The 17,677-nt window shown below is 32.7% G+C and overlaps 1 protein-coding gene across 2 annotated transcripts in view; it reads left to right on the forward strand.

Moving 5' to 3' along the window:
* The first annotated feature begins 288 nt into the window (after positions 1–288).
* Positions 289–17,677, forward strand: part of LOC129233306 (histidine decarboxylase-like) — a 37,454-nt gene continuing 20,065 nt past the window's right edge. Inside the window, exons 1-6 of one of the 2 annotated variants that reach the window (XM_054867358.1) lie at positions 289–308; positions 10,046–10,174; positions 11,252–11,424; positions 13,299–13,412; positions 14,641–14,763; positions 15,216–15,350. In XM_054867358.1, the coding sequence (XP_054723333.1) occupies positions 10,147–10,174; positions 11,252–11,424; positions 13,299–13,412; positions 14,641–14,763; positions 15,216–15,350 (573 nt within the window). In that variant the 5' untranslated portion in view covers positions 289–308; positions 10,046–10,146. The remainder of the gene's footprint in view (positions 309–10,045; positions 10,175–11,251; positions 11,425–13,298; positions 13,413–14,640; positions 14,764–15,215; positions 15,351–17,677) is intronic. The other variant, XM_054867365.1, reaches the window with a different exon arrangement.

Below are 17,677 nucleotides of genomic sequence, written 5' to 3' on the forward strand. Positions count from 1 at the left end.
GATTACTCTCAGGAGGGTATACACATATAATATATGCTGCATGTAACTTCAAGTTGGGCAAAAGAGCAAGAAGTGTCGCTCACAAAACTGAGCTGTCAATCTGCTAGTATTAATCAAGAAAACCATTTCCAAAGGGGAATTCTAATCTTTTGTGGTCGGACGATCGCGCCTTTGCTGTTCCTTCGAGGAGTTTCGTATGGCTTCTCCAAGGAGTATCATGTGTGGTCATGTGACCAGCATTAGACAGAAGCGCAATGGCGTCGCTCATCCCACGTTTTCATTTTCGCTCAGTACTTTCATTGCAACGGGTAAGTTCTGAAATTCTTACATTTTTCATTTTATTACTATAAAAACTTATGCAACGAAAATAAAGAACTTAGCACAGAAACAACTTTAAAATAAAACTGGTTGCCAAATGGTGCCACAGTAAGTAATGAAATCTATAACAAGTTTTTGTCTTCCTGAATATTACGATCATTTACAATATTTAAGGCTGTGTCAAATAATACCAACAGTTTCCGTATCGCGTACTCGTACGATCTGCTTCCGTGTATCCTCTCGATAAATGACGTAAAGGTTGCATTCTTTATTTCATTTAATTTTACACTGATTACGTACTGAAATTATTAGAAACTTAGGATTACATTTAATTTTAACTGAATGTTGTGTTATATTCAAAGAAATATGTTCTTATTTCTACTCTTTATTTTATTTTTTTTTTTTTTTTGCTATGCAAGAATCTATTATTTTTATTTATCTATCTGTTTACTTGCTTTTTTTTATTCCTTAGGTGATTTTAGTGAACTTCTAATTAATTAAAGCTTAACCTTTACAATGTTTACCTTTTCTTCGGGGTAAGAAGAAAAAGTGATTATAGCTGAATTGCTTCGGCTGACTTTCGTACAAGCTTTCCGAAAGTATTCCATTTTAAACCCGCGCTAATAACAAGTCCCTTTTAACTGAACGCCCAAAACGAACTAAATATATTCAAGGTCATGCTTTAATTTATCAGAGCCACGCTTTGAAGTTTACTACTGATAAAATGTATAGGATACTGAAGCATTCCCAGCCTCTTTCAAAAATACCAAGAGGGTCAAAACAATGCTAGTTTTCAATAGAAATACTTAATGCTAAAAAAGGTTCTGCTTTTCTTTTCAAGAATGAGAAATTTCCACTGTCAAAGGCGAAACTCCTAGTTTTGTTAGAATTTTTTCGAACTCAAGAATAATGCAAGAAAAAAATGGAACCTTTTAAGAATTAGGGATTTGACACCCGTGTCAATGTTTTTATCATTGATGTGTTGAGGTCGATGTTTCTTCAACATCAATGTTTTTCATTTTAGATCTTTTATTTTCGAATAAATAAGCATCGATTACAGGCATAATCATATTTATGAGACTTAGTCCTCATTGAAGTTCTAATAAAGAAATATTCAGCGATTAGAGCATCAATCTTAGTTGAAAGAAGTTTTGATAGCTACCTTATGAGGAAAAAAAAAAGCTTGATGGAAGAGAGTTAACAAGTTTTATTCTTTTCTAACTGTGACATCGCCAATTCATTTAAAACATTTAGGTATCCAATCCAGAGTCAGTTTAGCGACTTATAACGAGATTCCAGCAGAGCCAATGTTAAAATTGTCGGTATTTGTAATATGAATGTCTGAAACATATTTCTTGCATCAGCTCACAAAACGATAAGAGTGTATGTAAAAACTTTTTCTGCTCATCCTAAGGCACTAATTTATCATATTTTTTGCTCCTTTTACTCGTCCCAGTTCATTTTTGTTGTTGCACTTTCAGAGTTGAACTACACATGCAAATTAAATAAATGAGTAAATAAATATAATAAAGATATATAATAAAGAAAAGAAAAGCATTTCTTTTCGTTTGCAAGTGCTGTTCCCAATGTGCGGGATAGACTCAAAAAGTGTGTAATTAAACGGTGTTCCTTCTAATGCTCGAACATGAGTACAAGCATCAATTCTTTTGAGTTCTTTTTAAAGACATCAATGGGGTTATTTCCATCAGTCAAAAGTATTTTTTTTTAGTCGCTAAAGTTGAGAGAATGAGCAAAAAAAAAAAAAAAAAAAAAAAAAAAAAAAAAAAAAAAAAAAAAAAAAAAAAAAAACGTGGACCCAGAAAATATTTTTATTTTCCCAACAGTTATTTTTTAATTAATTTTTTAAAATGTCCGATTTTTCAAACAAGGCGTGGTCTTTATGACATCACAAATCTCCACTGCCGCGCTGAATGTTTTCGTTTGCTGTCTACAGCTTTCCCAGGTTATGATTATTCTGAAGCGAATTAAAAATTCCGCTTTACGCTTGCTATCAATCATATCGTTGACAGTACATGTGAGTAAAGATGCTAATTAAATATTGCGATCAGCGCTAATGGCATCAGTGAATGGCATTTCATCACTTGTGATGTCATGTGCAGAGGTGTAAAAACAAAAATTGAATCTGCGCACCAATTTTTATTTTTTTGAAAATATTAAACATTGTCAAACTATTTAAAAAAGGATCAAATCCTATGTTTTTAAGCATGCTCTTTAAGAAAAAAAAATACTTTTAAAATTTCGGAAACGACCCCATTATTTAGTACACGTTCAAGAACGTTGTATGATGCCCACATCAGATTTGTTTTTCTTGACGCTTCAAAAAAGCTTCGGTAAACGGTCACTTTCGTTTACATTTTTAACTCTATTTTTCTTTTTTCTTTTTTTTAAAATTTTGCAGAAAAAGAGCAAAAATGCTATTAATCTTTTTTTTTAAATTATTCTTTATAGATAATTTGCTTTGTGTTTTCCTTCTTTCTTGCTATTAGGGGAGGATTGGGTACAGTAAGACAGAAAGAATAGTAAGACAACAACAATTTCTTTTCTGTTTAAGTAGTTTGCAGTCATGCAGAACTATTCCGATAAGTAGCAGAGTTTATGCACGCAGTGCCATTGCCTGGTGTAGTTAAAGACTGAGAGATAACTAGCATATTAAGTTAAAATATATTTATTCTTATACTCAAGAATTAACGTAAAATAAAAGTATTTACAGAACATGTTAAACAGACAAAATCAACACATAGAATCACCCCCTTGTGGATACAGTCGACTGCTTAAATGCCTTCTTAAGCTACGGAAATTTGCATATGGTTAAACAAATAAAACAGTTAATACATTACGACAGAATAAAATTTAAATTCCCTCAAACGGCCCCATCTGTCGTAAATGTAGACCTTTTTTTCAACAGAAAAACAATTATTCAAAAATCTTACTAATAGTAAGTTGAAACTTTGCAAACAAAAGAGGTTTTGTCAAAAAGTCCGCTCTATTACTTTTAGAGTTCACAAATTTCAAATCAAAAACATTTTCATCTATCATTTGTCTAATAAATTGACACCTTATATCAATATGTTTAGTTTTAAAATTTTCCTGGCTATTTATCGAAAAATAAATTGCAGATTCATTATCACAATATTGAATAGGTTTAATTACACCACATAAGTTTAGTTCATTTAAAATTCTGGAAAACCAAGTTAACTCTTTTACACTTTCAGTCAAGGAAATAAATTCTGACTCCATTGAACTGAGTGCTACGCATTTTTGCTTTGATGATTTCCATGCAAACGGAACATTACAAAAATAAATTATAAAGCCACTACTTGAATGTCTTTTAGTCAGATGACACCCCCAGTTAGCATCTGAATATGCACATAAATTCAATGATTCTACATTCGAAAAATTTATCTTGTAACTTTTTGTAGCAAACACATAATGTAAAATATCTACTACTAGTAACCAATGTTGATATGTATATCCGTTGCAAAATTGTGACATTACATTTACAGAAAAACTTATGTCTGGCCTTGATCTGGAAGCCAAAAATGACAAACAACCGATTAAAGTTCGGTACGGAAATTTCCTCATAATTTCAGTTTCTACTATCTCACTTTCGTTGACTTTACTTGGTAAAACATAACCAGTTTTGAATGGTAGTTTAACGTAACTTTTAGGCAAATCTTTAAATTTTAACTCTAGTTTTTCAATGTAGGTTTTTTGATGAATGAATAACATACCATTAATGCTTTCAAAATTAACACCAAGCAAATATTTAGTTAATCCTATTTCAGTTATTTCTAAATTATTTTTCAACATTCCAGTTACTAATTTCAGTACTTTTTCATCTTTTGCGAATAGAACAAAATCATCAACATAGACAACTAAAACAGCATTATCATTCATTTTATACAAACAGTTACACCATTTTAACTTGTGAAAACCGATATTTTGCAATATACTGTCCAGTTCAGAATTCCATTCTCTCCCACTTTGTTTCAAACCATAAATAGATTTTTCTAATAAGCAAACCTTATTCTCAGCACCACTTACAACAAACCCAGGTGGCTCCTTCATGAAAATAGTTTCTTTTAACGTACCATATAAATAGGCAGATTTCACATCTAATTGCACATAATACCATTTTAACATTGATGATACAAATAAAATGAACATTAGTTTTATGATAGAAAAATTGATAACTGGCGAAAAATAATCATGAAAATGAATTCCATATTTCATTTTATACCCTTTCGCACAGAGCCTTGCCTTATAGTTGCCATTTTTCTCAGTATTTTTTATATTATAAACCCACCTACAACCTAATATTGGGGCATCTTTTGGAGGATCAACTAACCGCCAAACTTTCCTCTTTTGCATCATATCATATTCTTGCTGCATCGCGGCATTCCATTTCTCCCTGTCTGGATTAATTTGTACATCCTCAAACGATTTTGGAATTTCAACGTTATAAATTTCATTTTGAAAAATTTCATTTAAATCTAGATCAGAATCACGAGAAGATTCTTTCAAATTTTCCGCTTTAGGATGATTAGAACAAAATCAAATTTCTCAGGTTCATAAGCTATTTTATTTTTCCTACAATACTTTCTTACGTCATTTAAAGACCTTAATTTTACGTTTGTAACTGGGGTATAATAATAAACATCAATTCTTGTACTTTTTGTTCTAGGTTTTTCAACTCTATTCCATTCTGAAATATTTATAGAACTTAAAGTTTTACGTTCATTAGGTTTTTCGTCTTCATCGTCACTAAAGTTTTTACCCGCAATTTCATGATTGAGATCAAGTGTCGCGTTTTTAAAATTGTTAGTTTCAATTGGGCATTTATTAAACTTTGAATTCGTGTACTTATAACAATTATTTTTCCCAAACAATGCATTTACACCAACTAAAATTCCAATCAAAGCTTTAGGTTAAAGTTTATGTCGTTTAACTTTAGGAACGTGAACATATGCTAAAGATCCAAAGATTCTTAAATGTCTTACCGAAGGTTTGAATCCCGTCCATATTTCCTGTGGCGTTAGTCCTTCCGTTAAACTGTGTTCAGTTCTATTTTTCGTGTGAACATACATTAAAAGAGCTTCCCCCCAAAACTTGGGTTTCAATCCAATGTCCTGTAGCATTACTCGAACTGCATTCATAGCTACTTTATTGAAATTTTCCGCGACTCCTACTTGTTCCGGGGTATAAATTGAAGATCTTTCAATTTTTATTCCTAACTCGGTCAAAAATTTCTCGAATTGTTTATGCGTAAATTCAAGACCGTTATCTGTTCGCACGCACTTTAGCTTTTTACCTGTCTGCCTTTCAGCTTTTACTAAATACTTTTTAAAACATTCAAAAACTTCAGTTTTGTCTTCTATTATATAAACTTCAGTTTTCCTGGAAAAATCATCAACAATTGACAAAAAATATCTCTCCCCTGCTAAAGAGTCAACTGGAGAAGCACCCCATAAATCCATATACACTCTTTCAAGAACTTGATTAGATTTACGTTTATCCTGGTAACCTCTCTTGAACGACATTCTTTCAGATTTTGCTACTACACAAGTTTCACATACCTTATTTACGTTTTTGCTGTTAATATTTTCAATTCCTTTTACACAATTATTTTTACTCATATTTACTAATAAAGGTAAATTAGTATGACAGAATCTACGGTGAACAATTTCAGAACTTAAGCTAGTAGAAAAAGCAAAATTTTTACAATTTGTAGCGTAACCTTTAACTACATACAATTTATCTACGCGGGGTACAGTAAACAAATATTTGTCAAATTTATCATACAGAACCATTCTATTATTTCTCCATATAATTTTACATCCTGCAATGTCTACATTAGCCCCACCAATTAAATTTCTCCTCATGTTCGGTGCATAAAGTACATTTTTCAAAATAATGTCTATATTACCTTTCGTGTCTTAAATAATAAAGTCTATATCACCAATTCCGTGGACTTCGGAGGAACTGTCTTTGTCACCAATCAGTACTTTTTGATGAGGAATATCTCGGTAAGTACTAAAGAGTTCTTTGTCATTTACAAAATGTGAAGTCGACGCAGAGTCTATCAGAAATTCTACTATCTTTTTATCAATGGATGAAGTGTGGAAAGCTAATTCAGTCTGTTTTGTAGACTCGCAATATAAAGCTTGTTTTCTCTCAAAATCTCTGGCTTTTTTGAAGCATTTTTCTTCCGAATGATTTAGTTTCCCGCAGTAATTGCAGCTAAATTTCGGCCCCATACGATTAAGTCGTGAAGAATTCCAATTTTTTCGAGGATCCAGGTCACTTCCACTGCTTTAAGACGATGGCATTCTATTTCCGAAATTCTTTTGCATTGGAGGTTTCTCGTCAGAAGACGAGAATTTTGTCGTGTAGGCATCAGCTATAATTTTCCCTTCATCTTTGCGTTTCAAACAAATTCTTCCATACTCTGCGATAAGTTGCTTCGATACATTTTCTAGCGTAAAATCTTTGTCTTCTAATCTGTACAGTATTTGAACAAAGTTAACATATTCTTCAGGTAACCGGCGTATAAGTTGGAAACATAATAACTCGGGCATGTCAAAACCAGCATCTCTTATTTGTAGCGTTTTTTCTTCTACTTTCTTGCAAAACAAGCCAACAGTTTCTTCTCGTGGGTTAAATTTCAGTTCAAAGAATTCATCCAGTAATCCAGCTAAACGTGCTCGGGATGTCGGTTCGAAATTTAACTTCAGAATTTCCCAGGCTTCCTTTCCACTTTCAGTTTGTGCGATGAGAATTGGAAATTTCTTTTCTACGGATTGATAAATGGTGGTATAAGCTCTTCGTTTACGCCATTTAAAGTCGCTTTTATCTCGTTCAGACGCAGCGTCATCACATTCGACTTCTTCAGCGTTTGTAACAAACTCTTAACAATTTCTATCAATCAAAACACACTTTATGTCAAGTTTCCAGGACGCATAATTATAGTCGGATATCTTTGGAAATGTATACGAAAGTTCTTGCACTTGAGCCATTTCAATATTTCAAACAGTTCAATAGTTTTCAAATACTACACCAGTTTGCAACTATCGGAGCTTTTAACGCATGAAGAAGGTCCATAACCAATATTCCGATAAGTAGCAGAGTTTATGCACGAGGTGCCATTGCCTGGTGTAGTTAGAGACTGAGAGATAACCAGCATATTAAGTTAAAATATATTTATTCTTATACTCAAGAATTAACGTAAAATAAAAGTATTTACAGAACATGTTAAACAGACAAAATCAACACATAGAATCACCCCCTTGTGGATACAGTCGACTGCTTGAATGCCTTCTTAAGCTACGGAAATTCGCATACGGTTAATCAAATAAAACAGTTAATACATTACGACAGAATAAAATTTAAATTCCAACAGGAATTTATGAAAAGTTAAGGCGCAGTAGCGTACATAGGGGTTGGCAGGAGATGATGTTATCAGGAGCGCAACGACAAGAGGGGCGGCATTTCTTCAAAATGATTTCAAAAGAATATTAGGATTTTTAAGTAATAATTTTTTTAGTTGAAAAAAATAACAACAAGAGAGCTAAAGGGAAAATAAACAATCCCTAATGCTCAAAAAAGAAGAATTTTGCATATATCTATCTATTTATCTCTCTCTCTCTCTCTATATATATATATCCGTGGGTCAGCTTTCTGTACAGCGGTGCCGTATCTCGGAGGGGTGAGGAACGGCTTTCCACCCTGGATGATCCCTGTTTTTCGGAAGATTTCGGTTTCAATTTAATGGCGAACAAAGAAATATTTTGAAACATTTTTTTATTAAAATAAATATATGCAAATATGCACTGTTTTATGAAGTTCAATTATTCAAATGGGGAAAACATTTACATCTACAAACATTACCAAAGACTTTCCCACTGGAGCGTGCAATTTACTAATCTACAATCGTCAAAATCATTCTGTCTCATCCCCAAACAAATACGTAATGGGGCATTCCACGGTATTTTTAAAATTATGTAGAGTCCGTAACGTGACCTTTTTTTGCCATAACTTTTTAATTTACCGTTTGATTTGCAAATTATTTTAATTTGAGCTGGTGTGTTGGTAGGAAAAGATCAAAATAAAATAATATGCTAATCAAACAGTAAATTAAAAAGTTATGGCAAAAAAGGTCACGTTACGGACTCTACATAAATGTCAAAAATACCTTGGAATGCCGCTAATACAAGTCACTTCTGTGTTCCAAGACGACATGAAATTTACCTTGCCAAAATCAATAGCTCATACCACAACCAAACGGTAACAATCATTAATATTTTTGGAGAAAAATTTAGATTCTTCCAAAGTTTAGTAAGTCAAAAAATATGTATCTTACAGTTCTCACTTTCAGGGCGGGAACAGTGAGACAAAATTGCATTTCGCTTTTAATTTATTTTCCATTTGTGTGAATTCGTTGTTTTTTCTAAATTCACTTTTATAATACCTATTACAGTGACAAATATTGTACCATTTGAAAGAAAATATTTTTTTTTTTGTTTTTTAATAGTAAAAAATGAAATTGAATTCTCGTGTTTTCTACATGTTTTTTCTATGTCAGGCTGATATGGGTGCGAACGTATGGATAATAAAATTTAGAAAATTATAATAAAAAAATCTGTGATGTTGAGAAGTATTTAGTGAAACTTATTGTAGAAAATCAAATTGCGTATTAAGTTTTTTGATGAGATAAAAAATGATAAGTAAACGAGCTGTTGTGTGCATCACATGACTTCCTTTTACTCCAATTTAATGTCATTTCCCCATTATTCGCTATTTTAATGTGATTCAATATTTATTCTCTAAATATCACCAACAATGGCCAAATTGAAACCAAAAAAAAAAAAAAAACTCCGCCAAATTTGTCGCCAAGTTGGCGACAAAACTTGGCGACCAAAAGACTGGCGATATATCGCCAAGTGTCCGACAAATTATAACGCCACTTGAGTTTACATCGAAATTAACAATGATTTCCCCCCAAAAAGGTGCAAAAGACCCCCTTAGGAACATCCGAAAGCAACCAAAAGGGGAGGTGCACAACTAGACCCCACTACGAGTCTATGTACCAAATTTCAACTTTCTAGGACATACCATTTTTGAGTTATGCGAGATACATACGCACATACGCACATACGCACATACGCACATACACACATACGCACATACATACAGACGTCACGGGAAAAGTCGTTGTAATTACCTCGGTGATGGTCAAAATGGATATTTCGCGTGTCTATACATTCTTAGGCACTTTTCCGCATGTGGTCGAATCGAAAAAAAAAACTCAACATTCATTTGGGGGTGAGCAAAATGGAAATTAAGGGCGATTTTTGAGTGAAAATTTTTTCGCGAATACAATACTTCCTTTTTTGTAAAAGGAAGTAAAAAATCAATAATTTATGAATAAAAATACCTAAAATTATTTTATAATGTTTTTATTTTGTTAAACATGGATACATATTGATGTTTGTTCTATTAAAATCAAAATTGTGGTATTTCAAATGGGTAGAAATAATCTATTCCCATTTTTAATTATCATGCCTCTAAATTGAAGTTCCTGATAACCATGTAAAAACCTATTTATATGTATTTAGAATAGAATCTTTAAAAAATGAAATATATAGATTTACAAGTCATCTAGAATATATAAATCTTAGCAAACATTATAACGGATTTTTCTTAAAAGATTAGCTTTCAATTCACCTTTTCTGGAGACAAAAAAGTTTAGAAGTTAGGAGTTGAGAAGCCGTGCTGTCTTTTTTGTCTTAGAAACCAGACAAGTGTGTGATGGATTTAGAAGAATATCGAATTCATGGTAAGTGACAGGCATTGATTTCTATACATTTTTCCTGATTGTTATGCCTTGTATGTATGTTTTCAGGAATATCTGATCTGATAAGTGTGTCGAAAGTGTAAGAGCATTTACGAAAAAAATCTTTAAATTATTTTTGCAGTATCTTTTTTTTTTCTCCTTTTAATCTATCAAATGCACATTACTAATAGTTGGGTTGTTTTCTTCAGTCAAAAATACTACTTTTAGTCACTGAAACTGATAGAATAAACAAGCAAAAAATATCATGGAGCGAGAAAATAAAACATTCATTTTCCCAACTCTTGATTTTTAATTACTTTTTTAAAATATCCGACTTTCAAAATAAGGCGTGGTCTTTATGACGTCATAAATTATGTACTTTGGTGCATCTCCACTGGCGTGCTGAATGTTTGCGCTTGCTGTTTACCGAGCTTCCAGCTTATGATAATTCAGTAGCGAATTAAATATTGTGCCCTACGCCTGCTATCAACCATACCGTTGCGAGTACATGTGAGTAAAGAAGTGAATTAAATACTGAGTGCACACTCCGATAATGGCATCAGTGAAGGGCATTTCATCACTTGTGATGTCATGTGGAAAAGCGTAAACAATAAAATTGCACCGTTTGAAATAATTGTTAGAAAATACTAAACTTTGTCAAATTATTTAAAAAATGGTTAAATCCTCTGTTTTTAAGCATGCTTTTTCAGAAAAAAAAAACTTTTAAATATTTCGGAAACAACTCCATTGAATCCTGTTTTTCCTACTGGTTTTAATGATGCTTTAAAATATGCGACGTCACTAATCGCTTGTTTCTTCGACTTCAGTGAGTCGTTTTTAAATGCCCTTTAAAAAAACTTTGAAGGGGATTTGACTTTTATCAGTTTACTTTACATATAAATAGCTCACTTTTTTTGCATTGAAAAAGGGTCCTTGAAATCCCGAAACACGTCTCTGCCGTTCTCAGCAAATTTGTGTGATTTAACGTTGTGTTCTAATTTTTCTTCTACTTTGCACAAAGATACCTACTCCTGCCCTGTTAATATCCTCCCATAATCTCAATCTGTTTTTATTTTAAAGGAAAATTGATGATCGACTACATTGTGAATTACTTGGAAAACATTCGCTCTCGTCGGGTTTTTCCGGATGTCAAGCCTGGATACATGAAAAATCTTCTACCAGACTCAGCTCCAGAAGAAGGAGAAAATTTTGCCAATATTTTCAAAGATATAGAAAAAGTTATAATGCCCGGAGTAGGTGCAAATAATGATTTTTTTTCTTAATTGTAAAAAAAAAATGAAGCTGATGTTGATGGATTAATTATCTTGTTCCAACTCTTATACCTAAACACCGGGTGATATTCATAAATAGTTTGAGTTAAAGATTATACTTTTGAGATCCGAAATACTTCCTTTTAGAAATAATGAAACTTGCTTGAACTTGGTATAGCAAGATAAGTTTTAATAAATATGTCAAATCGATGAAAGTTACTGATCAGAAAGGAATCATGTACCTTGATATGCAAAGGTGCCCACCGGAGGGGATTGTGGCAAAAGTTGCGCTATCAAACTTTTTGGTGACGAATTTTTTATTTTTATTTTATTTTTAAAATTTTATTATTTTAATCTATTTATTGATTTATTTTTATTTCAAATTATTTATTTTATTTTATTTTATTTATTTATTTATTTAGTTTGTGTGTGTGTGAGTGTGTATGTGATTGTCTGTGGCGTAGCACAGAGCTTTTCCAATAAAATAATAATAATAATAGTAATGAAAAATAAATAATTTGAAAAAATAAAAAAATACAATTAAAACGAACTGATGGGCGCATCACATGACTTAATTTTACACCAATTTAATGTTATTTCCCTATTATTGGCAATTTTAATGTGATTCAATAGTTAGCTCTCTAAATATCCCGAACAGTGGCCAAATTGAAACCAGATTTAAAAATTAAAAACCAAAAAAAACCCGCCAAATTTGTATCCAAGTTGACTGCAAAACTTGGCGAGCAAAAGTCTGGCGATATATCGCCAAGTGTCCGCCAAATAATAACACCACTTCAGTTTCTATCGAAATTAACAATGTTCCCCCTCCCCAAACAGGTGTAAAAGACCCTTTTGAAACATCCGAACGCAACCAAAAGGAGAGGTGCACAACTAGACCCCACTAGGAGTCTACGTACTAAATTTCAACTTTCTAGGATATACCATTCTTGAGTTATGCGACATACATACGCACATACATACGTACATACAGACGTCACGAGAAAATGCGTTGTAATTAACTCGGGAATCGTCAAAATGGATATTTCGGGCGTCTATAAGTTCTTACGTATATATGCACTAGTGATCGGGTCGAAAAAAAAAAAAAAAAAAAAACTCAACATTCATTCGGGAGTGAGCAAAATAGAAATTAAGGTCGATTTTTGAGTGAAAATTTTTTCGCGAATACAATGCTTCCTTTTTTGTAAAAGGAAGTAAAAAGAGAGCTAAAAATATAAAAGGGAAGAGGGTTAAATTTTTTGGGGGGAAGGGGGGAATTCGCACTTATTAATTTGGGGGGGGGGAATCCCTGTTGATATGGTGCCAAGAAATAGTTAAGAAAATAAAAAGTTTTTTTTTTTTTTTCTAAAAAGCGAAGATCTTGGTAATGTTTAGCATCGAAATGTTCTAAAGCATAATTTGGTTACTGAAAAATCCCATTTGAACTGATTTCAAAATGGACTATGGTGGGGTCTAATTTTTTAAGTTTATCGATATGTAAATAATGAAGTAGATTCTGAATAAGCAAAGAATTTATCAGCTCTATTGAAATTCAAAATTTCCCATCATACCAATTTTAAATCAAGATAAACTTTTCATATTCTCACTTCATAACAATTACTCCAAGGATAAAATCATTCTGTTTTTATTTAAAATGTTTTTTTAATCTTTAATTAAGTTTTGAAAGGCAACTATCTACCAAAATAACACTTTAGAGGAAACTGTTCTGTATATTATGCCGTTACGAATTACATAATTTTATTCGAAGAATGTGAATTTGTTTCGGAATGCTTCCAAAATTAACAGGAAATATATCCGAAATAAATAAAAATGTGATACTGAAAATTTTCTGATTCTAGGTAACGCATTGGCAAAGTCCTCAGATGCATGCCTATTTCCCAGCCTTGAACAGCCCCGCATCGCTTTTGGGGGACATGTTAGCCGACGGTCTCGGATGTCTGGCCTTTACTTGGGTACGTTCAGCAAATTACTTAAATTAAACCCCATTTAGTAGTGTGTTTTAACCAGATATGACACACACACCCTAAGATCTTGGTTAAATTAAACTTCAGAAACAAATTCGTTCTTGTTTGCAATTTGAGACACTATTTAATAACAAATTAGATAAATGCTTTTTGTTTAAATTTAGTTTCGTTTTATATTTATATTGCATAATACATAAAGTTTACATTGTTAATGATTTACATAGTTACTTGCACATAAACCGTAAATAGAATCCTTACATCAAATACATAAATTTGTTTCATTCAATAAACAGAATGCCAATGTATCTACTGCCGTTTAAATATAGCCAACACCCCTACAATATTATATTGCAGGTGATTTCTTTTTTGAAATTATAAAAAAATTAATGGTAAATGAATAAATGCTCAATCCATTTGCAGGGCGTTTATACCCATATTTTTACCCATATATGTTTGTACCTTGTTCCGAGAATTATTAAAATTCAACTCTTGATTTCTATATGTTTGAAAATAAAGAACCATTATGTATATTTAAATAAAATATCAACTTTCTGAAGAAAAATTAATAGTTAAAAATAATAAATAGTACGAGTTGAAGACGTGATATATACAAATCATTTTTTTTAATGCAAAACCTTTTTTAGGAAGTTAATACATAATGGTTATTTACATAAAAAAAGATATATAATGGTTCCTTACGTTCAAATATATAAAAATTACGGGGCAAAAATCAAATTTCATGGAATAAAGTGCAATTTCTGGTTAAAATGTCACACCCGTCAGTGGGTTTGGCATAAGTGAAAGACATTTTTGTAAAATAAATCAAATTTGTTGATAAATAAAATTTATATTGCATAATTTTCTAAGTAATTGATCCACCAATTCATAACATTTAGCACGACATGTTGCCATCGTTTACTTAAAATCTCGTTTACTAGCACAAACACATTTATTTAAAATTCATTATCAGTATTTAGTGCAGCCAAATGTCTTTAATTGACATATGCTAAAGTAATATTCCTTTAGCAACCAAAGTAAGTCTTCACAATTTCAATATGGTGTCCACCACGTTGGATTACTGATACACCGAGTTTCTGTTTGTCTGTGCATTAATACTGAAAAGGACACTAAAACAGTTTGCACCTTAATAATTTAATATATCATTAACGCCACGGTTGATGAGCTTAATACACTTTTGTTGAATATCTGCTTTAAGGCATCCAGTCCTGCATGCACAGAACTGGAAATTGTTGTGATGGATTGGCTTGCCAGGATGATTGGACTGCCTGATTGCTTCTTACATTCTACTTCCAAAGGAAAAGGAGGGGGTGTCATTCAGGTAATAAATACATTTTCCCAATTACAATTTGTGCTGTGTTGAGTAAATCAATTAATTACTTTTAAAAAATTTAAGAATGTGAGTCAAAATGCACTTGTAATCTCGCAATTTCAAAAAAGAAGCATAGTAATGATAACAGCAATTACTATTTGTTTTTAATTTTCATAACATTTCCATATTTACCCATGTAATAAAGAAAATTAAAAACATTTTGAGTGTTCTGACTCGCGAGAATCATTTTAATATGAAGGGTGACCCACGGGTAGTAAAAGGTTGGGCATCATTGGGTTAAACCATTAATTTTCAAAGCCAAAAGAGGCAATAGACGCCCTTTGACTCCCCTAAATGACGTATCTGTTGCAAAACATTATGATCCTTCATATCCTAAACTCTGACACATTTTCTATGCTTTGTTGGTTTTAACATAGTAAATAATTTCTATTAATTTTCAGACAACAGCAAGTGAGTCCACTTTAATCGGGCTTCTGGCTGCTCGTACTCAGATGTTTCAAAACTTTCGGGAAAAATATGAGCATATAGATGAAGCAGACCTCAACACCAGACTCGTAGCCTACACATCGGACCAGGTTTGTACTAAAAAATTTTTCCTTAACTTTGTTATTCGGTTTTGTGTAGTAAGAATGCTTTTCGTGCAATTTTCAATGAAAAGATAAAGCTAAGTTAGAGAAATCTACCATTCTCATTCACATCCAAATTTAAAATGATTTGCGATTGAAGGACCTGAACTTTTGTCTGTAGTCGCAACCGCAACTATACATAAAATTATTAAATAAAAACAAAAAACCCGACTGCGTAAAAACCAAAAAAACTAAAAAGAAAAATGTATAAGCCCAGTAGTTTAGAATGTTATTAAGTACTACTGAACTACACCGTTGAAATAGTTTTATAACCGTACACAGATAAGACAAATAATAAATTCAAAAGCAGAATAGAAGGATCAACAGTCGGGGCCCATTCCTTTCTGATTCAAGGAACCCCGTGAAATTTGAATGAGCCCCGACTGTTGATCCTTCTATTCTGCTTTTCAATTTATGATTTGTCTTATCTGTGTACGGTTATAAAACTATTTCAACGGTGTAGTTATTCAGTAGTACTTAATAACATTCTAAACTACTGGGATTATAGATTTTTCTTTTTAGTTTTTTTGATTTTTACGAAGTCGGGTTTTTTGTTTTTATTTAATCATTTTTTATTTACACTTTTTAGTTATTTTTCATTGACTTAGTTAATATGATTATAAGACAGTACATTTCGCAATCTTGTCATTTCATTGAAAGAATTTGTTTGTATCGTGAGGTTTATTAAGTAACTTGCGGTGATCTAAACTACTGATAATTAGTCCCTCTAGGGACCTAACTCGGCTTAAAGCTAGATGTGCTTGACCTTCGGCAAAAATGCGCGAACTTAAGTCAACCACAGCACAGCTATATCAACAGCCTGTATAACTCATGATGACGCGAAATCAGAAACGTCCCCCCCCCCCCCCCCGTGTCAGCCAAATCTTTCTCGCAAAACTAAAAAGTACACTTCGCGAAACTCAGTCCCTTGAATCAAGGCAAAAACAAATGCAACATGTTAGAGATGAAAATCGAATTAGTAGACTTTCTTTCTTTTGGTGCTTATTGCACGGGTTTATTTTGATGAGGACTACAATCTGAGTGTCTTGCCTGCGTTTCGCATAATATACTTTTTTTTACAGCACAGAATACAAATAAAGAACAGATGAAAGACTTTACATCAGAAAGAGTGGAAAGTACATCCAGAGCGAGGGTGTCTTGACCCACCGCCTAAAGTGGGAGAAGAAATCGCTTAGACCACTTTGCCGTTAAAACCCCAATTAGTAGACTTAGTAATCAAAAAAATTCAGGCAGCGAAAAGTACCTGCATTTGTCACACACAGGTAGCCTGCTACACAGTGTGCAACACCCAACGTGCGCCGATCCCGAACTGACAAAAGATGGCAACTGGTTGTTGATATGGTGAATTTTGATTACTGTCATGTGTTTAGTGACACTCCGAAGGCTAAGACAAATCGATTGACGTAAGAATTACCAAAATTGGTCAGAGCATTTAGCCCCTAGAACACCACATAGGAACAGACATACATACATAGACTTATAAACACATTACCCTCATTTGCGTTGCGCACGCGCAGTCGGGTAATGATACAAAAACGGAACTGAGCTTTAAATTGAGAATGAAATTTGCAAGAACTGACAAATTTAGCCATAAATCAAGTAATATTTTTTAAGGTGAGGAATTTTCACTTTTTATTGCTTTTTATAGAAGCGAATGAAATGCTAGTGAAAAGTCTCAGACTATGTACTATTGTTTACTTTAGCTGAATCAGAGTGCTTATTTCCTTGATGAGAGTTCAAAAAGCATGCCTCAATCCATGAATGCTATATAAATTTATTTACCTCCCCAACCTCTATTTTTGTGAACAAAATTTACGAGTCATATTTTTATCTAACCAAGTCCTTATAATTTAGCGTCGCCCAATTTAGGTATAGTCTATTGAATAGCACTAGTTTATTTAATGGCACCGAATTATGTTCAATAATTAGTTATACAGAACAACCAACATGGTTTCTCAAGATAGATGTAGAAAAACCAGACGAATAACTATAACAAACGTTCAAGGTACGCATAGGCCAAGTCTGGGAGAACCGCCGCAACTCTTGTGTTTCTTGTAATTATAGGTACATTGCAAATCAAACTCTCAGTATAGGTGCCAAATGAGATTTTTTTTTCGTTACTATTAGGGATGTTCAATTGAAAAGGCACCAAACGTCACAACAACGCAACGTAACCGTTAACATATTTGTGTTTGCCTCTACGGGAGAACCTAAGTGAGACATCTAGAGATGCGATTGGAGTTTCTAGCGCGGAT

Source organism: Uloborus diversus, chromosome 1 (assembly GCF_026930045.1).
Source record: "Uloborus diversus isolate 005 chromosome 1, Udiv.v.3.1, whole genome shotgun sequence".
In the NCBI taxonomy this organism is placed as follows: domain Eukaryota; kingdom Metazoa; phylum Arthropoda; class Arachnida; order Araneae; family Uloboridae; genus Uloborus; species Uloborus diversus.